The sequence below is a fragment of the Channa argus genome, chromosome 20, assembly GCF_033026475.1.
Source record: "Channa argus isolate prfri chromosome 20, Channa argus male v1.0, whole genome shotgun sequence".
In the NCBI taxonomy this organism is placed as follows: Eukaryota; Metazoa; Chordata; class Actinopteri; order Anabantiformes; family Channidae; genus Channa; species Channa argus.
In genome coordinates this window covers 8,390,939-8,416,207 of record NC_090216.1, presented here as the reverse complement: position 1 = coordinate 8,416,207, position 25,269 = coordinate 8,390,939, and the positions used below count along the sequence as shown (strand labels likewise).

Genomic DNA, 25,269 nt, shown 5'->3' with positions numbered 1-25,269 from the left:
GCCTGCAAAAAAAAACAAAACAAAAAAAAAAAACTGGGTTCCCAACCAGAATCTGTTTTTTTGAATGCAAGCAAAGGAGTAACTGGGGCCCTGGCCAGTGTTTTGCCCTGCAGATGGGCAGCAGTGTTTGTGAATACCAGTGTGGCAGTTGGCAGGGATTGAGGAGGGGGATGGGCAGATTGCAATGGCACATGCTCCAATTCAAATTATCCCTGGACCCATGTAGCAGTGGAGGACCTGCTGGGGCCCAGGGTGGCATTCATTATAACCAGACACAGGCAGGTTTGGTCAGTGTCTCCATCATGACACCAGTCTGTAGCGCATCAAATCGGACCATTGTTTATTCCTATTTCTCCTACTTTAACCATTTTACGACTGTACTTTATTGAAAATCTAAAGAAATAAAAAAAGATGCCGATAATGCATTTAAAGCAGTTTGTATTCACAACAAAAATATCAGGGACTCAATGATAAGAGGATAAACGTACTTAAAAACTGTAAATGGGGCAAAGAGCTGCAGGTATTGAAACCTCCAACAAGGACATCGAGGTAATAGGTGCATCTGAAGATACAGTAAGGCATAATGACAGGGCTATTAAGGCATAAAGTAACTAAATGCAAATCAAATTACACATCAAATTTATTTTTTAAGGCAAAAATGTTTTAATTTGAGCTTTTCTAAAGCTGTCAGTGTAGTACTGTAAGACTTTATAATCTGATGGGAAGTTACCAATTATCTCTCTAATTACATCTGTATTACTGCATGAAAAATGAGCTTTCTGGCATTTCTTATGCTGCCACAGAGTGAAGGAGCGAGGGGAGCACAAATCTAAAGACTGAAAATTTAATGATCTACATTATTGCTAACAACCACTGCTCTTCCTTGGGCATGCTGAAGTTAATTAGCAGATTAGGGTGTTAGTGTATAATATCCCGTACTGCTCTGGGTAATAATAGCTAGTGCATGAAATAACTCATTTTAAAATAAAAGTCTGGATTTATGTGTTTATGTCAAAAGCAATTATATTGGAGCTTGTATCAACTACACATCTATTGAAGTTTTTTATTTATTTATTTATTTACGCCCATAGGGACTAATGTTAATAGGAGTGTTATAAGCCTGTCGAGATTCGAACACACACCAAAACATGAAGTATAAAAAATGTTCCTCCTGGCTCATCAGTGGACATGTTGATGGAGGGGGGAAAAGTGAAATTGACAATATCATTGCAGGAGCGCACTAAAGGGGCGACGGTCCGCTCCACTACACTGAAGTAGGGATGTCTACAGTGGAAGAAGAAGGGGGAGGGTACCACTTTGTCACAGGCTGCTATGTAGATTAACCTTTCAATTAGTTGTTATCAGGTCCTCTCCATGTCTCGGCGCAAGCTTTTCAGCCTTCGTTGGAAGAGATCAAATCCCACCAAATCGCTTGGATATGTCGCTGCACATTTATCCTTCGACGGTTCCCCGATAATGAAGAGGAGTATCCGAGGGGGGAAAAACTTGAAGAGGTAAACTACCAGCAAATATTTACAGTAGCCTGTGCCCTCTTATTTTGTTTTTCTTTCACACTAGTTATATGTGTATGCTTGCATGAAACTTGCCGTTAATTTTGTTGTCGCCTTCTCGCCCACGGCGGCGACAGATCCGATCGGCGGTAGGGTTTGTTTAACATCTAACAAAACGGTGTGAAAATCCGGGGAGGCTGCGTATCATTTCCCCGTGTGATATGGAAAAGGAGAGCGGAGCTGAAGCAGGGAAATTAGCGATGAAGGAGCTGCTCTCCCAGCAGCCGTGTTAACTTATATTCCCCCCTGAGCATATTTTTCCCCCTGCAGGGCTCACTATTTTTTTCCTCATCGGATATATTTGATAGTTAATGGTGATAAAGAGGTCATGCCATCATAGCGCAGCGCAACACAGGACGTTAATAATTTCGCTGGCAGACGTGGAGCGAGCAGAAACCTACTTTTTTTTTTTTTTTTTTTTTTTTTTTTAGCCTTAACTGAACATTTATTTATCGCCCTCAATTTAACGTCACGTAGTTGAAACGTTAAGTATCGGGAGATTTGCGGTTCTTCTCGAGTTGGGGGGGGGGTGAAAAGAGAGGAAGATAAAGACGGGGAAAGACGATAGCTTGGACACATTTAGCCTGCACGAGTCTTCAATGTGATACCTGGAATTTATTTGAAAAAAACATTCTTCTTATTTTTTTTATGTGTTCCACTTTAAGTGCTCGCCACAGCCTTCGCAGGTTTTCATGCAAACAAATGATAGATCTAACAAACAGCCAATTAAAGTCTAAAACGATCCAAATCACTTTCAAGTGTAACCAACTGTTTCAAGGAGGAATCTAAGTAAAGGTGGGCCGGTGTTAAGCGCTCTGCAAATGAGGTTAAATATTAATCTTGTTTAATTACTACTTAGTCCGTCTATGTCTTATATGGCGTTTATATGAGCTGGTACTTTCTGTCGCTGCGGTTGCTGCTGTAAGTTGAGATAATATGAGTGTTGGAGGTAAATGATATCGATTCATCACTGGAGGCACCTTAAGAGGCGGGTCAGTTGAGTGAAGTGACAGATCGCACAGCCAGTGCTGTGCCTCTTAGAGTGAGCGCATACATAAAGATTGACATGTGCTTTATCAAACCAGAAATCGGAACTTGTCTTTACAGCCAATATTGAAGTTGCTAGGGAGGGCACATTAGTGTAGGTAAGGTTTAATGAGACTCCATTGGATTGTAATCAGCGTCATGTCGGATTCATGTAAACTACAACATTGTAACAAAATGGCGACTGTTAGGTGACATCAGTAATGCTGGCAACACTGTCAATTATCAGCTCAACTCAGCAGAGCACAACTCTAGGTTTGTTACGTAGTTGTTACCGGTTTCTTCCCCCGGCGAACGACTCGGTGGTGGTTTGTGGACGTGACTCTAACGTCTGGCGGCCGCTGTCAGGAAAGTGGACGTTAATTGTGTCATTAAAGCTCGCGCGCGAGCAGTTCGTCGCTGCGTCGTCGAGCTGTCAAAAGTCGCGTGCGGTCAAGTAACGCTTAAACTTCGCGTATGGTCGCATTTTAGGTGCGTTTTTAGACAGTTTGTGTGTTTCTGGACTTATCAGACGTTACAGTGACATTTTCGAAATTGCGTGCTGAACATGTTAATGTTAACTTTATGTCGACTAGGGAATCTGAAACCGAAAATATGCATCTGTCGACGAGACTGTTTATACTTTTCCAGAAGTCTGTTGAAGTTTGTAGCTACCTGTCACCGTGTAAAAACTTATTACTTGTACAAAATAGTGTGTGTTGATATGGACATCCGGTATGGTGTGTGGATTATACTGTCAGACTCTGGATTAAGTGTAATTTCCTTAGCAGCCATGACAGCTCCTGCATGTTTTTTTTCCATCTGTTTCTCGTGTTTTAGCACATCGTTAAAGTCCTGCATTCCTCTGATTTTAACTTTTACGTCAAATATGCTATAAACTAGTTTATAAATGGTGAATTAGATTAAATAACCCACTGCTGCATTACTCTTGACTGTTTTGCATTTCTCCCTCTCCTTTCAGATTTGATCTTGGATTAAATAATTAAAGCTCCAGGTCAGCTGGTTACTACCATTGTGGAATTTACTAGTGCCAACTTTTTCCTCGTGCTCGATGTCAAATACCAAGGATTGACAAGAAATATGTGGATGTTGGTGTGGAACCTAACTTTTTGACCTTACTGAAGGATGTGGATGTACCCAGTTTTTAACTGCAAAAAGAGGGAATCTGTATGGATCACGTTTTTGTGAGCGTAATCATTCAGCCATGGTAAAACTTGCAAACCCTCTATACACGGAGTGGATTCTTGAAGCAATACAAAAAATTAAAAGGCAAAAGCAGAGGCCTTCAGAGGAGAGAATTTGTCATGCAGTGGCCACATCTCACGGACTGGACAAGAGGACTGTCCTTGAGCAGTTGGAATTAAGTGTTCATGATGGCTCTGTTCTCAAGGTTACAAATAAGGGGAGCGCCTCTTACAAGGACCCAGGAAATCCCGGGAGAGTTGGATCAATCCCACCTGCAAACGTGTGTGTGCCATCAAAGGAATCTATATGGAATTCAAGCGATCTTCGCCATATTGATTGGAATAAAATACTTAAGAGGGCCATTGAGGGCCTGGATGATACCCATGGCTCCTCACTAAAGAATATCGAGAGGTATCTGAGGAACCAGGATGACCTCGCAAACATTGTTGATAACCCTGCTTTCCGGCAGAGGTTACGGCTGGCGGCCAAGCGGTCAGTTAACAATGGCAGGGTGTTAAAAAATGGCCCACGGTATAAGCTCAGCCTTGGCAGCGCAGAGAGCAGGAGCTCCAGGTGCCCAAATGCTTCCCTCTTGGTCCTGTCATCAGTGACACTCCTTCCTCACGAGCGAGACCAGGTACACACACCTTGGCCTCTGCATTCCCATATCTTCACTTCATGCTATCTCCCTTCTCCCACTGACTTATGGTGTGGCTTATGCTGTTGTTACCCCAGAAGGAGACCTCCCAATACCACAACAGGAAAATTCCTGCAAAAATATTATTATTACTATTATTATTAACCTTCTTATCCATGTCCTTTATCAAGCAAATAACAAAATGTTACCCCAAATCAAGGAATTCAGGTGAATAATAAAAAGTACACACTTTGTTAAGATCTTACTTCTTATCCAGCCCTAACATGTACTAAAGCTTTTATTTGCTTAAACTTAAGCCTTTTTGGGGGGGGGACAATGACATTTCCATTATATCACCACTAAAGTTAAAGTGGAACGCTGTATGCTTGGGCCACCACTTAGGGCCTGATAGGAATTTTAGGATTGCGAATTCATTCTTTGGGAATCTAGCTTGGCTGGTCAGAAACATCACCATCTAGAGTGTATCCCTTTGGGGTTGTGTTTCTTTTGGTCTCCATAATAAGAGAGCTTGGATAATCAGAAAGTCATGCTGACAGTGTGTGGTAGGCAGTATGCTGTAGGCACAGGTTATGTAACTCTATCCTAATGACCTTAAGGGATGTGGCTGGCTGTCTTGTGAGCTGCAAAGCATTAGTGAACAGAATTGAGATGTTTTATTGCTAATTTACAAGGGCATAAACTAGTCTGCACAAATAGAGCTGAGACATGGGAGATGAAGTACTCTGTGTGGAAAGAATATGGTCAGACTGCATGCAACTATTATGACCTTGATGCTGAGTGATATGCCACAGAGAGGAACCTAACCCTTCTAAACAAACTTCCAGGTTGCATTGTTGCTGCTGCTTTTTGCACCTTGGTTGGTTTGCATGGTACTTTGCAGAGATTATGTCTCTGCTAATGGTGCTTAACTACAATAAATGCTACAGATAAATCTGTACAAAATGACAGCTCTTTTGTACTTCTTTTGCCATTTTAAGACACTGTCATGCGTAGGAGAGTGTGTCATGGAAAATTGTTTTCATTGTGTGGCCCTCAAGTGCTGCATACAGTCATTTAGATAGTTTCTTGTGAAGGCTTTTTGCAGATCGTGTGTTGAGGCTTATCAAGATGAAGTGTGGTCTCATACTTTATGCAGAAGTTATGCAGCTGAAGTGGCGAGCAGCATCAGGCTATAGAGATATCACCCTGCTCCCCACCAGTTTCACAGTGAATAATCAGGAAGTGACACCTTGATACTGCAGCCACAACTGTGACTGTGTCTGTGGTCAGGCCAAAAGTGAAACTGAGTGCTGTTTAGAGACACAGTGTCCTGCTATAGTTTTCATAGCTGAGGAAGGCCTGCTGTTTTCCATTTGGAACATTTCAACCTATTGCTCCCAGCCTGATGACATCACCTAGCTCAGTCCAGGTTTACAGTTCACTTCAAAGGATGAGACATCTCTGCCTGTTCAGTTGTTGAAGCACAACGAGTGTGTGTGTGTGTGTGTGTTAAGAATAAGAGATACTTTGAGGTAAAGAAGAGCAGTCTTGGTTTATAGTTTATTAGATTCTGAAGAGACTCTGGCAGGAACAAAGACAAGGAATGAGAGTTTTTTTCCCCCTGCTGTGTTATGCAACCACTTGAGCTCTCTCTCTCTCTCTCTCTCTCTCTCTCTCTCTCTCTCTCTCTCTCTCTCTCTACCAACAGTGTTGTAATAAGACCCCACCCCCTCACTCAGGACAGCCTGCTCTTTTGAAGCAGCATAATTTCCTGTAATGTACTTAATTTAGAATCCCCAAGTAAATCATCAGCATCTCTTCAGCTGTTTGTGTCTCTGTTTTCACATTTATATGCTTTGCATATTGCAAAGACCTATTGGTTTTAATCGCCAGGCCTAAGAATATCCCTAATGGAAATTAATCATCCAGTTTCTGGATTAGACTTTATAGCTCAGTCAGTAAAGACTTTGTTATGAAGTAAAAACTCATTATTAAAAAACTTGCCCATCAGCACTGAGCATTTCATCAGGCTTATGCACAGCCTCCACATTAGCACAGATGCCATATATTAATTTCAAGCTCTACATTCATTTTCCTGCTTCCATCTGTAATTCCCTAGTAGAAAAGCATTTATGATTTTTGTTAACCCAAAATAAGAAATTTGAGGCTCTCAAGGGCATTGTTTAACGCAGTGATTTCAGTTGCGCCACAGGCTACATAAAATGACATACATGTACTTTTTACAAGAAGTCATAACTCTTAGGTAATCATAACGCAGGCATTTTCACATGCCTTGGGCTACTTTAAGCAGTGACAACAATGCTAATATTTCTCTATCGTTCATTCTCTGATCAGAATGAATGATATATGAACTTTGATGATCATTAAATTGACAAACTGATTAGTTTATGAATATAAGAAAGCAATGTAAAAAGTTCCAAGAATTTAAAGTTTGTTCAGTAAAATTATTTGCAGTAGTTGACTAACCTATATCTCAGTAAAATGTATTTCATGTTTCTTCCATAGCATGAAATGATATGAAACTTAATGATTTTCATATGCATCTAATCACAGAGGTCACAGAGTAACATTTAGGTGTTTTTATTCCATAATCACAGCTGTGTGTGCAGAAGTCGGCTCATAGTGCCAGTGAATTCTTTCAAATATTGACCTGGCAAGTTGAAAAGTAATAAGTAAACTGCTTCCTTTAAACATAGAAAAACTATGTGATATAACAGGCAGCAAAATGACCAAATTCTCATTGTATTTTGCTCGATATCTCCCTGGGATTCATTTAGATGGCTTGACTGGTTGAAAGGATGTGCCGGTCTTGTGTTTTGTTGACAGATGGAAAACATACAAGATCTCCTCTAATTCAACCGTAGGTCAGGAGGAGGTCAGAACAAATAGAGATTTGGAGGTCTCAAATTTGGATGAGGTCAGGATGCTGATGTGTGTCATAGAAACCAGGAACTAATTATGAGCATCCCCAGAGTGCCCTTCAAAGCTCCAGTCAATTGACAAGGCCTTAGTGTGTAAACTGATGATGAGGTGGGTTATTTATGGTCACACCCCGTGAGTGTTATTTTCCGTTAAGAACTTCCTCTTAAGCAGGAAAGGAGGCAGCAGCTTGTTTGATGCTTCTCTAGAGAGTCGTGTATATGATCTCATATTTAAAGGGACATGTTATGAAAGTCATATTGCAGTCTGAGTTTGGTTTTATGATTTCAGTTGAAGATTGGTTAGGCTTTGTCTGGCTGCTTCATGAAGAGATGACATTAAATCTTTCCCAGTTTCCTCTGTAAAATCAGCCTCTCTTCATTCTGAGTGATCAATGGGGTAATCCTCTTAAACCTTGAGCTCAGTTTTTATTTCTTCTGAACTTAACCATAATCTCTTAAATGAGTGTTTGTTCTGAGACTTGCAACATTTACAGTGGATCTTAGCAGTAACAATGAGAGCATGTTTTATTATTGAGGTAATTTGATTACATGCTGGTTAATCCTTTCAGACTGGAGTGCAAGCTTTAAGAATTGGATTAAGCCCTTAAACTACGATTACTAAGATCACTTACCCATTCAGATGTAATGGATAAAGGAGTTGGATCTCAAACACAGCATATCTCTGAGGATGAGATTCATTTATTATTCATTTCTAGTCTGTGAGAAGTCTTTTTTTTTTTTCATTTTGAGTTTATGCTCCCAGTTCATCTTTTCGGTTTCATTAAATCCACAGACAGTTTCTTATTCTTGCCTTAACCTACAATATGTCTATAGTGAAAAGCAAAAATCTTGACAACATAAAATGTCCAACAACAAACAGCCTTTCAAGCTCTACATACACAGTCTGTGGCTGTTTTTGTTTTTAAACAGTTTGTCTCTGTTTGTATTCCCACCCAGCTCCGGGTTGACCCGATCCCAATATGCAGTTTCTGTCTTGGAACGAAAGAGTCAAATCGGGACAAGCGGCCAGAAGAGCTGCTGTCCTGTGCAGACTGTGGGAGCAGTGGTAAGTCGCCTTTTTTAATGCATCACTCATTGTACGATCCCAGAAGAAATGACATACTGCAGTCTAGACTGTTGTTATGATAGCAAAAAGAGTGGATGTACATGTGGAATAAGGACTGTTTTAAATAATTATTGCAAAATTAGACATTTTTTAAGTCAGGACAAAACTTAAGCTGAGTAACCAACCAGACTGGCCTTGAAATGACCAGGAATGACCAGGAACCAACCAGTCACTGTAACAGAGTTTCAGAAATCCTCTCTCAAGCACTCCATCAATCTTGCCTCCATGGTTGAACGGTTAACAAATGCCACTATGAGTAAAAGACACATGACAGCCCTCTTGGCATTTTAAATGACTGAGAACATGAGGAATTATTTCTTTGTTCTGATGGAAAAACTGAACTGAACACTGAGTTCCAAGCACTGTGTCTGAAAAACACCAGGTACTTAACTACAGTTAAGCACGTGATGGCAGCATCATGCTGGGGGCTACTTCCAAGCGGCAAGGACAGGGAGACAGGTTAGAATCTAGAAATTCTTAAAGAAAATGTGCTCCAGAGTGTCTGTGACCTAAGATAGAAGGGATTTCTCAAATCCAGGTGTGCAAAGCTTGAAGAGAATTAAAGCTTTCAGTTTTCATGGTTAATTGCTTAGGTTTCAGAATACTGTTGTGATTCATTAATTTTTTTTTTTTAGTTTGGATAGATTTGCAATAAATTGTGAATTTTAGCACATCTTTAATATACAATTGATTCTAGACCAGTGGTCAAAAATGCCAATTTTATCGGTTTAAAATTAAATCTACATAAAGGTATCTGTTATGGTATTGGTATAGGTTAAGAAATTCCTGATGCCAGGTGTGTGTGTGTGGGGGGGGGGGGTTTGTCTGCTTTGCTTGAAATACCTAAAACATAGAATTAATCACAATTATGAGGAAAATATGTAAATAAAAGCTTATCATAACACAACACAGATTTCTCAACACTGGCGACAAACAACCCATAAGTAATGACATACTGCAGTTAGGGCTATCACTGCATAAAGAAAATTCTGTAATTGTTGACAAATTTGTATCACTCAACCCTGGTTGCAGCAGTTTCCAACATCAGCTAAGGAGACATCACATTTTTCACTTCCCTTTAAGGGATTTATTGGAAGAACAATGTTCAAATTGAGGGGCTGAAGTGATCCAAATTGCTTGCAACCCTTAGTGGGCTCAAGAAGGGCAGATGCTCCATAAGTGGCCATTAGAATCTGAAATCACCCAAGTCATTTTCACTCAATTCACATACTTCTTACAGAGCGCACCAGGCACAGAGGATCAAAGATCAACCCTTTTCCCCTGCAGCGGATTGGTGGCATTTTCTTTAGTGTTCTTTTGTTCTAAACAAAACAGCTAACCCCACCATAAAATTACCTCTACCAAGGAGTCATTTATGTTTGAACAATTATTTTAAATGCCGTAAGGAATTGTTCTCCTGGTGACATTTTTATAGTTCAAATTTGACTAAGTAGCACCGAGGTGGTTTTCATTAACCGCTAGTAGTGTACACAAATTGTGCTCTCACTGTAAAACAGCTGTTTTACAACCATGAGAGGGAGCCGGGTGAGGGAGAAGGCAAGCTTTTACATGACTTTCATGGATCGGCTTCCATTAGAATGAGTGCTGCTACTGTTTCTGCCTCATTAAGATCAAATTATCTCTAATTAGCGGCTCAGATGTTTGATCATACTGTTTTTAGACAACTTGTGGCGGGGGTGGAGGGGTGTTGCGGCCAGACAGGCCCGCCATTGTTTTTGATGATGTAATATGTTAATATTTAACCTCACTGTGTGAACATACAAGGAAGACCTGTTTCTTGCTCTGTGACACAGTCAACTCTGCTAACGATATATCATGCTGTAATGCATTTTCACTTGCTTCTGAAGGGCATCCATCATGTCTGAAGTTTTCCCCTGAATTAACCTCAAATGTGAAGAGATTACGGTGGCAGTGTATTGAATGCAAAACCTGCAGCTCCTGTCGAATACAGGGGAAAAATGCTGTAAGTATAATGTTGCACGCATCTTAACATGCACCATTTTATGTGTTGTTAGCTTGGAGGTAGATCCATTTTGTGCATCCCTAAGGATTTGCTGGTTTTCCCTCAGATTTGTAAAGCCTCTCTTGTGCACAATTGGGCTTATATTTCCAAAAGACTTTAAATGACGGGTGGGTGTTACATGTGTGCATTAGGGACATCCCTTACTCATGCCTGCTGTTCCCTTTCAGGATGAGATGCTATTCTGTGATTCATGTGATCGGGGCTTTCACATGGAATGCTGCAACCCGCCGCTTTCAAGAATGCCAAAAGGTGAGGTGTTTACACTCTGTTTCACTCTCTACTGTCAATTCAAAGCCTTTTCTTCACAGACGGCTGTTTGGGGCTGTCACTCAGCACACAGAGAGGCAGTGGTGGCTTATTAGGAGCTTTGCATGCATATCAAATTATTCCAGCATCCCCGGGGAGGTTTGCTATCTCAGGATTACAGTACTGACCCTACAGCACAGCTTGGAATGATAGTACACATACAGTAGTAGGACATTTGGCAGGCATTTCATACAAGTCACATAGTTGTGCTCAACAAACTGACTCAAAGTCTATTTTACTGGACAGAGAATTGACCCAGTGTTTTTCTTATGGATTTTCGCTTTGTGCTGAGTTATTGATTGTCATTGTGAGCTGGTGGGATTCTTGCCAACTCTCTTTATTAAAGGAAATGTTTTAGATGAATGTACTCTATGTCCTCTGAATTGATGAACCCACCCAAATGGTACTCTCTCTGTTTGGACACCCTCCAGGAACCTGGATCTGTCAAGTCTGCAGGCCGAAGGAGAATGGGAAGAAACTGCTGCACAAGAAAGCTGACCAGATCAAACGTCGATATGCAAAGCCAATCGGAAGGCCCAGAAATAAGCTCAAACAAAGAATGTAAGTGGGTAACAATCAGAATAATAGCTGTTTTATTTTGAAAATAATGTTGGTATTAATAACATAAGTTAATTCACATAAACCTTCCTCACAGTTTCAATGCCGACTTTATGTTTCAGCTTTGACCTACTGTTGTATGTTTCCACTTTTGAGCAATTACTTTGATGATTTCACTATTATCATAACCGATAAAAATGATGGTCAAAACATCAAAATTAGGGCTTGTGTTTTCTAAATTGGAAATATCCTTTACAAAGTATAAGCAAACACCAAGCAAAGAACAGTACAAGCAGTGGTGAAATTACTTATTCCCATCATAATTAATTTGTTTTACTATAGCAAAACTCAACTTTTTTGGCAGCAAAATTAGTTGCTTCCAGAAACCTGTTGTTATTTGTACTTAAATAAAGAATAACTTCTGGACAGCTGACTTACTGTACAGTGTTCATTGGTGAAAGATGTGCTCAAATGCTTACTTAGTTAAAGTAAAAGTAGAAATACAACGAAAGGCGCATTCTGCATTACAAGACCAGTTAAATCTCTGTATTATACATTTTACTAAAGCAAAGGTAGAAAAGTGTATCAAACAAAATGTAATCAAAGCAAATGTAAAGATATTTACTATTCTTTTGGGCCCATTTTGAGAAATATTCTGTTACGCATTACCTTTTTGGATTAATATAATTGATATGCAAGTGTTTATCAAACACCTAAATCTAAATCATTGAGGTGAAGCTAAGTTAAAACTTTGCTATAACATTGCCACATGTTTGAAAAGTTGAGAAATCTGTAAAATCTAAATCTGGCAAGTAATTAATCAGTAAAGGTGCCAAATAAAAGCAGTGGAGTGACATATACGTACTGAGTAACTCAACATTAGACTCAAATATACTATTTGGGTAAATGTACTTATTGTTAAACTTATAATATCCACTCACACACACTGTTGCTTTTTTCTCTGCAGGTCTGTAACCAGTGGTGATGGCTCCATGATAGCACTTGGAGGAAGGGGGTCACCTGGTAGGGGTCAAAAGATAACCGTCTGTTCCACACCTTCATCTGGTCATGCTGCATCTGTGAAGGACGCCAGAGACAGATTGGCTGTTGCAGACCCGTGTTGTGCGGTCGACGCCACCCAATTCACCAATTCCACTCCCACCACCACTCCCTCCCTCACGCCCACCTCCACCCCAGCTGCACTCACCGTTAACAAGAAAACCAAAGGGCTTATTGATGGGCTTTCAAAATTTTTTACCCCTTCCCCTGTGGGCCGTCGCTCGCGAGCTCTAGCCGTAGAGACGCCTGCCAAACAGTTAACCTCTAGATACAAGGGTCTGCCCAAACTGTCAAAGTCACCAGAATCCTTTGCTTTTGCTGTTGACACCACTCAAAAGATAACGCCCTCATCCTCTGCACTTCCTTCCGGTCCCACGTTGCCGGGACTTAGCCCCCCCTCGCAGGTGTCCAGCAGTTCCACCTCTGCTAACTCACCCCAAAGTTCTTCCAGCCAATCTAGTGTTCCTTCCTTGAGTAGTCTCTGCAATAGCAGCCAACTTAAGGGACTATTTGACGGACTCTCTCACATTTATACGACTCAGGGACAGTCGCGGAAAAAGAGACTACCTTGCTACGCACCGCCTAAGCGCATGCACCATAACCAGGATTCACCCCATGCGTCCAAAACCGGCCTCCAGCGCCTTGGAAAGAACGAGTTTAATAAAAATAGGTTACACACCACATCTGCTGGGTCAGGCCGACCCAGAGGACATCCATTTAAGATGGTCAGTCATTTCAAACGTAATCCCTTCCTTAAAAAGCACAGGACACTAGGCAGGCTGAGGTATAAAGTGAGCCCTCAGAAGGGAACCCCCTCACCAGGAAAGGCAGACTTGACAGACGGAAGAATTAAGCCTGAGAATAATCATGGTAAGCAAGGCTTGAAACTGCAGCCAAGACCTGCGTCTCCACACCTATACGCTTCTTCTTTGTTTTTGTTTTTTAAAGCTTAACAGTCGCAGTTATTTTTTTTTTCCAAACTAGATCTAATCTTTTCTTTGAGAAGATACCCTCAACCATCTATCAGATTACTAATCTTCTACCTAATTTGAATTCTTTTAGTTTCTTAACCCAGTTTCGTTGCGTTTTGACTTGGCTGCGGAGTTTACGTGGCATCCATCATCTCGCCCGTTGGCTTTTGTCATAGTGCATGGCCCACTAACTCCCTCATGTTGGTCCTTGCTCTGTCCTTGACCCTCTGCAGTAGTGCACACATTGTGATCACTACCTAGTAGAGGCTGTAGTCACATCAGCGTTCTTCCTCATCCCACCCTCACTCTTGAAATCACTGTCTCCACTCAACCTCACTTCCAGCGGTCATTAGACACACATAACCCAGTGATTCACCCACCCAAGTTGACTCAGAGTTGACATGATGATTATAGCCAGAAGTGCAGTAACCCTTACATTTCGCTGTCTTCAGAACTGAAGTCACAGTTTAAAGAAATAACCAACAGATATATGTTTGAAGCAGTTCTAAACAATACACTGTATAAAGACTGCTTACCCCAGCAGCACATTTCCATAAATATGTTAATAACACATCACTTCCACTTGTAATGGGTTTTTGTTTTGGTAGTTAAGTCATAGTGTTGATGTCTTTCATAAAATTACTGCCTGCTTTCCAACATCAGTTGCTTTTCATGTTGACACTCGCTCCCTTCACTGCATCTGCTTCTTAATTCATTGGAAACTGTACTGGTGGATGACTAAGCACATGAAAGTGGTTACGCAATTAGAGTGATTTAGTTTCACTTCATTACATTAGGGATTTTCATATAAACATGCAAAGATGATACATTATGAAATTCCTCAGAGACACGGCCTCAAACAGGCACAGCAGCAGTACTCACAGTATAAGCACATTTGCATAGAATGCATTTATGAGATTATTCAGCCACGGCTGCTTCAAACATGCCGGTGTTGATATGCTGCCTGATGGGTTGATGTTCTGTTATTGTGCTTGTAACAGGCCTCGGCCGGGAGCCGCATGTCAAAGAGGAGGCCCAGATAGACTTTGCTGCCATGTCCAGAGACCATGTCACAGAAGAGGACATTGAGACGTTCACACGTGTCCAGGAACTTGCAGCTCAGGTGTGAAAACCAAGTAAAAAGATAAAATATCTGGGATTTTAAGCTCAGCTGAACAGTGTATAAATACAGTAACGTAATGATGAAAGATGGCCAGTCATCCTGTAGCCATTTTTGTGTGATAATTTGCTAACAGTTAAAAGTTTAATACACACCAGTCACCCACAACATTAACAGTGGTGGTCTTAATAATGTCATGGAGAGTCAGAGAGTCAGCATGGCCACACTGAGCAGTCTACACCTATGTGTACAGAGGTTGTAGTAGATGTAGTGCAAAACTAAATACTCAAGAAAAACTGCAAGTGTTATCCGTAGTAGAAGTATTAACCTTTTACTTAAGAAAAAGTACTACTAAGAAAAAACTACTAAGCACATTATTAACATTTTACTTAAAGTAAGGAAAGTAAAAATCCTCCACTAAGAAAACAGTGTATTTTAAGCAATACTGATAATGGCAATTATTAAAAATGAAGGGTCAAAGATAACTATTGGTAGAGTTGGAGCTGATCTTAACCACTTTATGTGTCAATAGGTGGTTAGCCCATCATGATAAAGCAACATTTATTAGTTCAAAATGTTTTTATAAAAATATATTTTGTAATATTAAAACCACAATGCAGTATTATCATTGTGACTGATCAATGTATATTCTTCATGTGCAATACATTTGCCCGTTAACTGCTAATGAAAACCTTTTTGAGCATGAGTTAGTAGCCTTATTCTGGCTTTCCCATAGATTGTTCCAACTATCTTAATGTTATCTCCAGACCCTGTTGACTCTTCTGTTTGTGTTAAGGTTGGTCATGATTTAATACACAATTATTCAGCATAACAAATTATAATATATTCCCATGTTTAGACCTTTTAAAATTTATTTTTAATCTATTGTTAAAACCAAACAAAACAGCTTCTTCTTCAAATTATCTATTGTTCCACTGACTAGATTTATTTTCCACTAGAACAGATTTTTCTGAAATGGCTGGGTAATGAATTATAAGGAAACAAATGAGTATGTTGACATTAGCAACAGCTGTTGGTGAAATTTAGTGTGTCCTTCATTTTTACATGAAATTCTGTGAATCACTAGCTCATATACAAATATATGGACTAGTAATAAGAGACACTAACATCTAATTATCTGGGTCACTTTGCCTTTATAAATCCTTTCACAGAGAACTGGCTCGCTGAACACAGACTCCATGCGATGTCCCACTGTCATTGAATTTGGGAAGTATGAGATTCAAACCTGGTACTCGTCCCCTTACCCACCTGAATATTCCAGGTAACGTTTATTAAACACAACAAATGCCAGTTTCTTTGTTAAAAGAGTTGCATTTTATTTCAATTTCCTTTATTAAGTCTGCAGCTCTTTTCTTTGTTTTTTCACCAGATTACCAAAGCTTTATCTGTGTGAGTTCTGTCTGAAGTACATGAGAAGCAAAAACATTCTCCAGAGACACACAAAGAAGTGTGGCTGGTTCCACCCGCCAGCCAATGAAATCTACAGAAAGGACAACCTCTCTGTATTTGAGGTCAGTCTCCCTTTACAGCAATAAAGCAATAACTATGCTGCATGAGATTCCACTGAATGGGTTCTGGAAGGAGGAGGGAGAAAATGGGAACTGTTTGAACAGTGTCCTCTTGCTCTTTTTATTCTGTGTTTAGGTTGATGGAAATGTCAGCAAACTATTCTGCCAAAACCTCTGCCTGTTAGCCAAGCTTTTCCTGGATCACAAGACCTTGTATTATGATGTGGAGCCTTTTCTCTTCTACATACTTACAAAAAATGATGAGAAAGGCTGTCATCTTGTGGGCTATTTCTCCAAGGTAAGAATTACAGAGTGATTATATGGGAAATGAAGGAATACCGCACATACGTAATTTCTGAATGGTCATACTGACACACAGAGACCTTACTTTAACTTGTCCTTTTTTATAACAGATTTAGTTTATTTTGAGTAATATTTGAATTTTGAATTTGTTAATCAATTAGTCTAGCAAAAATGACAGACATTCACTGTTTTCAGCTTCACAAATATGAGAGTTTGCTTTTTGCTTATTGTATTTGTTTTTCATGAGATTAAATTGGACTGTTGGTCAGGTTAACTGACAAGAAAATGGCTTTACAGAACGGGGTGATACTTTTTAGTGAAAGCTCCTTGGTGTGTGTGTGTGCATGTGTGTGCATGCACAGCTTTAGACAAGGACAATGGCAGGTGCAGTAAATTGCCAGCTTCAGCAGAGCTCTGACATACTTGATCTGTTTCTCCTTCCCTCAGGAAAAGCTTTGCCAGCAGAAGTACAATGTCTCCTGCATAATGATCATGCCTCAGTACCAAAGGCAAGGATTTGGAAGGTTCCTTATTGATTTCAGTAAGTTCCTTAATGCTTTTTAGACCACTGGAGTTTTTTTTTCCTCATTGGTCTGCAAGCGGTTCAGATTAAGGGGTGAATTTATTGCTTGTGGCAAGGTGCTGTTATTTGGATAAGGTTTGAAGTGGCCTAATCAAGAGCATTCATGTTCTGTGCTTAGGCAATCACAGAAGATTAGGAGTAAGAAACACTACATTCTGGCTGCATACATTATTCGATGACCAATAGTATTTCACCTAAGCAGTGCCTGAAAAGCTTTTCCATTTAAAATGGCCACAGTTCTCTCTTCTTGACTTATGATGAGGTGTAGATGCTGCTTTTATTTTTTAGTCCAGTAAATCGAGCACATACAATATTTAAAGCCTTGTGGTCCACTTATGAAAACAGTTGCTGCCTTGAGTGGATTTCTGTGTTTAGGCAGGCGGTTTTTTGTCATTATAGGCATTTTATTATTTTCTGGAGTTGTCTCTTTGCTGAGTTTGTGTGCAAAGAAGAGAAGAAAAAGGAGTGAGTGCAGGGAGGGTGGGCGGTAATGGAGCATTTGATTTCCTGTTCACTTTGGGAGTCATTGACACACAGAGATGCAAGAGGATCTGTGATATTGAGAGTGTGCTGATAACAAAGACAGGGATTAAGGGAGATTGAACACAGCTGAGTTCTGAGCTCTTTGAAGGCTTTATTGGAAAATGTAGCTTTGGAGCTGGAAGTTGTTTAGATTAAGATTTTCTGTTATATTGGATTGTATTAGAGGAATACTTTGTCTCAGGTAGCTGCAAGAGCAGCGCATTAGTGGGTGCCTGTGTGAAAAATTTTCTCTTTCAAATCATAATTCAAAGGACTTACAGTAGCTCTTTTATTCAGCTTTATTAATGATTATATACTTGTAAAACGACAAAGAATAAAAGATGACTTTTTTCAGTTAATTTATTTGAATATTCATTGCTAAGTGTTATCACAGGCTCCTCTCAGCTTTAGTAATGAATATTGTCATGATTACTGGAATATTATGTGTTCAGTGTTTGGTGATTAGATTTGCTTGTTTGGTTCTCGGTAGTGGGTGCACATTAAAAAGCATTAATTAATTTCATGCCACTCATAATGGATGACCCTTGACAGGGTCGCTATAAAACTAATTACACACAGATACATATTAGTATTTGTTTTTTTTCTTGTTCGTTATCTCTCCTAAGTGCAGTCTCTTGCTGGATGAGCAATGACATCCAGCTGCTTCTCTGTTTCACTCTGTTGCTTTGTTTCCTCTTTACTCCCCTCTTTCAACCTCTTCTGTTGCCCTTGCCAGCATGTATCATAGCTTTTGACAGAGGTTGAAGGAGAGGAAAACTGATTTACTTGCCTCGCTTTATACCATTTGAAGGTGAAATTCCAACCAGTGTTCAGTGCCACATCCTTGCATAAATATTTAGTTCATAAGGGAGGGGGAGTAGGGATTGAATTGCAATCTAAAATAACCCAGCAGCAGCCTCTAGCTTGACTAAAGCATTTTGTTTTTGTTTGAATCGTGTCTTTTTAGGTTACCTTCTCACCAGGCAAGAAGGACAAGCCGGCTCCCCGGAGAAGCCGCTGTCAGATCTGGGTCGCTTATCCTACCTGGCATATTGGAAAAGTGTCATACTGGAGTACCTTTATAAGCACCCAGATAAACATATCAGTGTTAAAGGAATAAGCAGGGCCACTGGGATGTGTCCACATGACATTGCCGCTACTCTCCAGCAGCTCGGCATGATTGACAGACAGGATGGCAGGTCAGTTTCCAAGCTTCAGTCTCCTTCAGCCTGTGCTGCCGCTTCTGTATGCTGTCTGACTTATCCAGGCCAGTGGGTATTTTTAACAGCGTATCCATTAATGCAGCTGAATATTGACAGAAGTAAGTCAGGTTAAGCACCCCCAAGGACATGGAGCACCTGCTGTCCCAAAGAGCTCATCTTTGTGTTCATATTTAACCAAACATCACCTTATGTCTATCCTGACTCATTCTTTTGTGTACATGAACTTATGGTTTGTGTCTCATGGTGACCTAGGATTGTGTTGATCAGAAGAGAGCGATTGATTCAGAGGCACATGGACAGGCTATGGGCTAACCCACGTCAGAATGAGGTGGACCCAGACGCCCTGCGCTGGACACCTTCTACGAGTCTCAACGCTGTCCTGTCTGAGGAGGAAAGAGAAGCAGAGATGGATGTAGGTTTCCTTGTTCCATTAGACACTAGTTAAATTTGTTTACACTTGCCCGAAATGCTGTTATTGAATGTTTGATTAGTTGAGGAGTTCAAATAGAGGCCATTAATGGGAAAGTGATTCTCACTGTCAGCAGGCATCTAATGTTGTGCAAAATTGCCCTAAATCAGTTTTCTACATAATTGATAGTGCTGAATATTCCATGAAATGCGATATCTCAATGTGTGCTTAACGAAAATGCTTCTTCCATGACAGGCAGACATCCAATCAGGATGCTGCTTTTATTATTAGAAGAAACCTGCAGTGATTCATTTGTCATGATGTTAATTCCAATGTCTTGTTTTCCCATTAGCGTCATTGCTCAGATGTTGGAGCCCTACGTGTGCTTCTTCCAGAGATAATGCGTCTTGTCTGTTTAATTACCAGGCTGAGCGGCTAAAGGAGCAGGCCAGTTGCTGGGAGAAGGAGGGGAGAGAGAACCGCATGATGACTCAAAATAACAGACAACCTCTCACAAAGGTTCACTGCAAGGTTCCCTACAGGACCTATGAACGTCGCCCTGCACCGCCCTGGACCAGGCGCATCCAACAGGCAAAAGCAGTTAGTGATGACGAAGGCGATGACGACAATGATGATGACTCTGATGGCTCCGATGGCTCTCCACCCATCCTGACAAAGGCCCATGCAATGCTTGCAGCCAAGAGAAAGGTGACTTTTATTTATTGTTGATACAAAATATGGTCTATTAACACTACCTGAAGTCCGCCTTTTTCCCTGGTGGGATTATTTTATTGATTATCTGGAGATTTATTCTAGGACAAAGTGGGCTCAAATGTATATTATTGGATATTTTTTCCTCATTAGAGGCCATGTTTTGTACTTGGCTGATTTTATAAATATTCATGATTTCAGTGATGGGTTCAATGGCTTCCTCCTGTCATCTGGAGCCTCCTTGTGTGCCTGCAGCTGTAGATAATAGATTGTGTTTTCACTGCTGGTGTCGACACTGTGCCGGCTAAACCTTGTACTATTGTCAATGGTCATGGTTAATTTACTGCCCTCCCCTGTGCTTCGCACATCTGTTCCATCTATATGGCACTGCCCCCTTGTGATGGAGATAATATTACAACTGGCTGCATGATGTCAGGAAGACCTCTTAAACAAAAACAGCAACCAGAAAATAAAGCCTGAAAGAATTGAGTGGCTGTTGGAGTTTATTTAGTGCATTCGCTACAGTATTGATTTCACATTCTTCTTGTGAAGGATTTTGGAGAGGAGAGTGGTTGAGTCGTAGGCAGTCAGTGGGAAACAACTGGAGAATGTAAAATATAGACTGTGGTTTCTGCTTACTCTGCTGGCCCCGTTTGTGGTTTTCCACACCAGGCTGCATTGCTCAAACATTTAGTCTCACAATGTGGTTTAACATTTTACATTTAGCACAAAAGTCTGAATGAATTTTTGCTACATCCTGGTGGAGGTCATCCCCCTAGTACCCTAGTTTTCGGTCTTTACATTACTACACTGTTCTGATTGTGGGCTTTTGTTATGTTTTTATTTGTTGTTCTTTTATTTGTGTTTCAGAGAACAATTGTCCTCAAAAAGAGAGGGCGTAAAAGAAAGAGAATAAACAGCAGCGTAACAACCGAAACCATCTCTGAGAGGACAGAAGTGCTAAACGAGCCATTTGACATCTCTGACGATGAACGTCCTATGCCCCTGCTGGAGCGCACCTGCAGAGTAGGTGAGATGGATGAAGAAGAAGAGGACCTACAGGAGGACAGGACACCGATTATTCCAATAAAACGGCGGAGAGGTCGACCGAGGCTGGAGAAAAATGCACAGAAAGACAATCTTGAACACTGGAATGAAGGTATTTTCAATTATATGCCTTAATATACTAGACTTTATAATTTCTCATAAAATGGTGTTAGAGAAGATTGTTCTGTTCTCCTGCCAAAAAGTTTTTATTTTTTATTTGTGATTTGTAGGATCAGACATCCTCTCCAAGAGACCCAGCAGAGTCCGTCCAGTGAAACGGAAGAAAGGCTGGCCCAAAGGAGTGAAACGTGGACCTCCTAAATGGAGGCTGAAAAATGAACGGAAAATGGGCTTCAAGCTCAACCTCTATACACCCCCTGAAACTCCTATGGAAGCAGAGCAGCACCGCATTCCAAATGAGGAAGCTAAAGGGAAACCAGACCAGGCTTTTATTGGTGTAGACGAAGGCATCAAAGCAGGCAGAGGTTCAGCTAGTCCAGACATTATGCAAGAGAGGGTTCCCACTGAGCCCCCAAGTCCTGCTGACCGTGGCTCCCAGAAGTCTTTCTCCCCAGGTGTATCACCTGTGGTTTCTCCAGTGTGCTCACCTGCTCCCTCTCTTGTTGCTGTGTCTCCCAGGCCAGAGGAGAGAGATGATTTTTCAGAACCACCTGAAGATGACCAGCAGGACAGTGAAACTGAGCAGGACACCCAAGCCAAAGATGTGCAACACAGCACAGAGGGTAATGTATCACTAGAGAATGATAATGAAGAAGATGAGGAGGAGGAAAATGACCAGAGAATTGAGGATCAGGATGCAGATGATGAAGATGACAGTCACAGCAAAGTAGGAGAACCTGAGAGCAACAAGACTGAGTTGGAACCAAATTCCAAAGGAATTTCTGAATGCACCCCAGCTTTTTTAGATCCAAAAGAAGACAACGACTCTGAGTTGAGTCAGCGGGTTTCTGCAGAACCATATAGTGAAGGGAAGCCAGCTACTGCTGCAGAAAGCATCCAGGAGGCATTGACAGACACAACAGTAGTAACACGACCACCTGAAGCCGAAGCAGTTGCTTCAACAGCAACCATAGACTCTGATCATGTTTTGGACTCAGAGTCAGAGGAAGAGAGCACGCCCAGTCCTTGTCCAGATCCCCTGCCTCCTCAGCCTGCAGAGAGGCAAACCCTTAGTGCCGTGCTGAGAGAGGATGCCCCAATCTGCACAGACATTGACTCAGAGACAGCCCAAGCTGTTCAGTCCCTGACGCAGGAGACCGAGCGGGAGAATGTTTTCCAGGACTGTGTGGAGAGCCAGGAGCCCTGCAGGAGCCTGCAGACTTATACCCATGTGGCCCAGAGTCCTCAGCTCACCTCACTGGATGACTGCCCCCAGTCAGACCACAGCAGTCCCCTTTCCTCTGCGCAGTCCCATCCCAGCCAGTCAGTACGCTCTGTCAACAGTCCGGCTGTCTCCATCCTAGAGAGTGGTTACACTCAAATTAGTCCTGACCACAGTGCCATCTCAGTGCCCTCGCTTCACAACATGGAGACAAGCCCTATGATGGATGTGCCGTCTGTGTCAGATCACTCACAGCAGGTGGTGGACAGTGGCTTCAGCGATCTGGGCAGCATCGAGAGCACCACGGAGAACTATGAGAATCCCAGTAGCTACGACTCCACCATGGGGGGCAGCATCTGTGGGACAGGCCCGTCCCAGAACAGCTGCTCCTATGGCAGCATTCCTACCAGCGGCCTGGCCCAGAGCAGCTGTGCTGTGAGCCAGCAAATGGCTGCCGTCAACCCCGGGAGCTGCGGGATGATTCAGCAGAACAGCCTGAGCTCGCCGCCGCATTGCAACGTCAAGTCGCCACAGGGCTGCGTGGTAGAGAGGCCTCCCAGCAACAGCCAGCACAGCCAACACAGTCAACACAGCCAGCGCAGCCAGCACAGCTCCCACAGCAGGCACGGCGCACACAATCAGCACAGCCAACACAATCAGCACGGTCCACACAATCAGCTAAGCCAGCACAGTCAACACAATCCCCACAACCAGCATAGTCACCACCACAGTCACCACCTGCAGCACAATCAGCTCAGCCAGCACAATCAGCACGCACAGTATAGCCTTCACAATCAACACAGTCAGCATGGCCAGCAGCAGCCGATGGCTCAGTGCGCCATACCAACTAACTTTACCACCACCATGCAGCTGGCCGACATCCCTGAATCAGGCAACGCAAACTTCACGATTTATGAGAGGCTTAACCACCAGGGGGAGTACAGCAGTGGACATTACACTCAGTCATCTGGTCTGAGTCTGGCCAAGCTGCAGCAGTTCACCAACACGTTCATCGACCACCCTCACTCGCTGCCTTTCAACCACTCTGCCTCACACCCCATCACATCTTATGCAAACACACCTTCACACTCCAGCCTGGTTTCCCTGTCCCAGACCCCCCATCGAGTCCCCAATCCACAGGTGCAGGCCACCATGACACCCCCGCCCCCAAATCTCGGCTCCCCACCACCCATGATGCTGCAGCGCAACATGGGCATTCCCTCGTCCCAGCGGATCCAGCCCCAAATGGCCTCCAAGACTCACATCTCCACACGGTCCAAGTCGGCCCCACTGTCGCACCACCACCAGCAGCAGATGTATGCTCGGCCTGCACAGTCTGTGGCCATGCAGGCGCCATCCAGGACACTGGCTGCCATGCCTCGCATGAACATGAGCGTGAACATCATGCCGGCACCGGCTTACAATGTCAACTCCATGAACATGCCCTCCCTCAATGCCATGAATGGCTACAGCATGAGCCAGCCAATGATGAACAGCGGCTACCATGGCAACCATGCCTATATGAACCAGTCACCCCAGTACTCTATGCAGATGGGCATGATGGGAACACAGCCATACCCCCAGCAACCCATGCAGGCTCCACCACATGGCAACATGGTGTATACTCCAGCTGGTCACCATGGCTACATGAACACAGGCATGTCCAAGCAGTCCCTGAAAGGGCCTTTCATCAGGCGGTAACTGACTGAGCTGGTTCTTCTCATGTGCATTTTGCTGTTTAAAGATGCACTGATCTGGCCTTGTATTTTTTTTTTTTGTTTGTTTGTTTTTTTGTGTGTCTTTTTATGTTATTATTACTTATAAACCAGCAGCAGCACTTGGAAAGAATGCAAAATTTTTCATCAATGAGTAAACTTTGAAACTAATGTTAAAAAAGTATTTTTTTTTCCTCCAGATGGGAAGCCTTACATCATTATGATGAAAATCTATTTAATTTGTGTTGGTGTCTCTGGTGTGTCTTTAGAGCAGGCGGGTTCGGAGCTCAGAGGTAGAGATTTCATCAGTGGTCTTGCAGTCGTGTAGCAGCCTCAAATGAAGCCATTTAATGTGCCTGCTACAAGTGGAGTTAGTGGCTGTTTGTACCTGTCTAACAGTGCTGACAATTAGTTTGTACTATACTCATGCCTTTGTATATTTAAATTATTGTACTTATTTTGTAAAGTGACAACTAGCATGCTTCAGTCTCTGTTAGTTACAGTGCATTGAGTAGTACTGTACAAGTGTTGTGCTTAATAGCAAGCCATTTGAAAGATATCTGGCCTTTAATAGGTTTCCCTCCGCAGGGAGAAAGATGAAACTATATTTTGTTAATTCTAATAATGTAAAAAAATGTAAACCTAGTCCTGTTTTATGTTCGATTTGAGAGGTTTTATTGCTATGTATGTATAATTCTGAAGTCTTTTGTAACAGATCTCCTTGAGGCAGCTTTCTGTTTAATAAAGCAGACTGATTTCTGTCAAAATAACAAAGCATATCTCAGTGTTTGTACCCTGAAAATTCTAAAACATTTCAAAATGTCCAGAAGTGTGGCAGAATTTAAAAGAACTAAATAATTATAATGAATAACAATAAAGAAAATATAAACTTAGTCCAAAGTTGATATTTTACATAATGCCTTTAAAGCTATGTTTTCATTCCATCTGTAGATTTGTTTTCTATCTTTATAAAATGTTGGATTTATATTTTACTGAAGTGTAGAAGAATAGAGCCTGTGAATAGACCAAACTAAGCTAATGGATTGCATGTAAAACGCAACTTGTACTTGTGTTTTTGTTTATATTGCTCTTTTGTAGCCTTTGTACCTGTACAGCGTACAGCTGGTAAGAACAGGGGGGAAATACCTGGCTATGTGCACAAAAGTCGGACAGAATGACATTCTTGTATTTATGACTTTTCTCCTTTTGTCAGTCACTTAAAAATGCTGTACATTTTAGCATAAGAATAAATTATGATTGACCATGTACTTGATTGTTTTCCTTTAATTTGAAACATTTACTAGCCTGAGGTGTGTCGCAGA

The 25,269-nt window shown here is 41.7% G+C and overlaps 1 protein-coding gene across 4 annotated transcripts; it reads left to right on the top strand.

The window, feature by feature from the left end:
- Positions 1-1,192: 1,192 nt before the first annotated feature.
- On the top strand, positions 1,193-25,215 carry kat6b (K(lysine) acetyltransferase 6B). Of its 4 annotated transcripts, none has more exons than XM_067488779.1 (17): positions 1,193-1,514; positions 3,577-4,437; positions 8,337-8,445; positions 10,374-10,489; positions 10,717-10,798; positions 11,287-11,416; positions 12,381-13,342; positions 14,445-14,566; positions 15,736-15,845; positions 15,954-16,095; positions 16,229-16,390; positions 16,843-16,936; positions 18,468-18,699; positions 18,976-19,135; positions 19,559-19,840; positions 20,714-21,002; positions 21,121-25,215. In XM_067488779.1, the coding sequence occupies exons 2-17, from the start codon at positions 3,820-3,822 to the stop codon at positions 23,931-23,933; spliced, it is 6,423 nt and encodes a 2,140-aa protein (XP_067344880.1). In that variant the 5' UTR covers positions 1,193-1,514; positions 3,577-3,819; the 3' UTR covers positions 23,934-25,215. The 4 variants fall into 4 exon arrangements, with proteins under 4 accessions (XP_067344880.1, XP_067344883.1, XP_067344879.1 ...); XM_067488782.1 differs by lacking the exon at positions 1,193-1,514 and adding an exon at positions 2,723-2,870 and having other exon boundaries at positions 12,381-12,436; XM_067488778.1 differs by lacking the exon at positions 1,193-1,514 and adding an exon at positions 2,723-2,870.
- The last annotated feature ends 54 nt before the right edge of the window (positions 25,216-25,269 follow it).

Coding starts and splice junctions, on each gene's coding strand:
- kat6b (XM_067488779.1), top strand. CDS start 3,820: ATGGTAAAACTTGCAAACCCTCTATACACGGAGTGGATTCTTGAAGCA. Junction 14,567..15,735: donor TCCAGGAACTTGCAGCTCAG/GTGTGAAAACCA, acceptor ATCCTTTCACAG/AGAACTGGCTCGCTGAACAC. Junction 16,391..16,842: donor TTGTGGGCTATTTCTCCAAG/GTAAGAATTACA, acceptor TCCTTCCCTCAG/GAAAAGCTTTGCCAGCAGAA.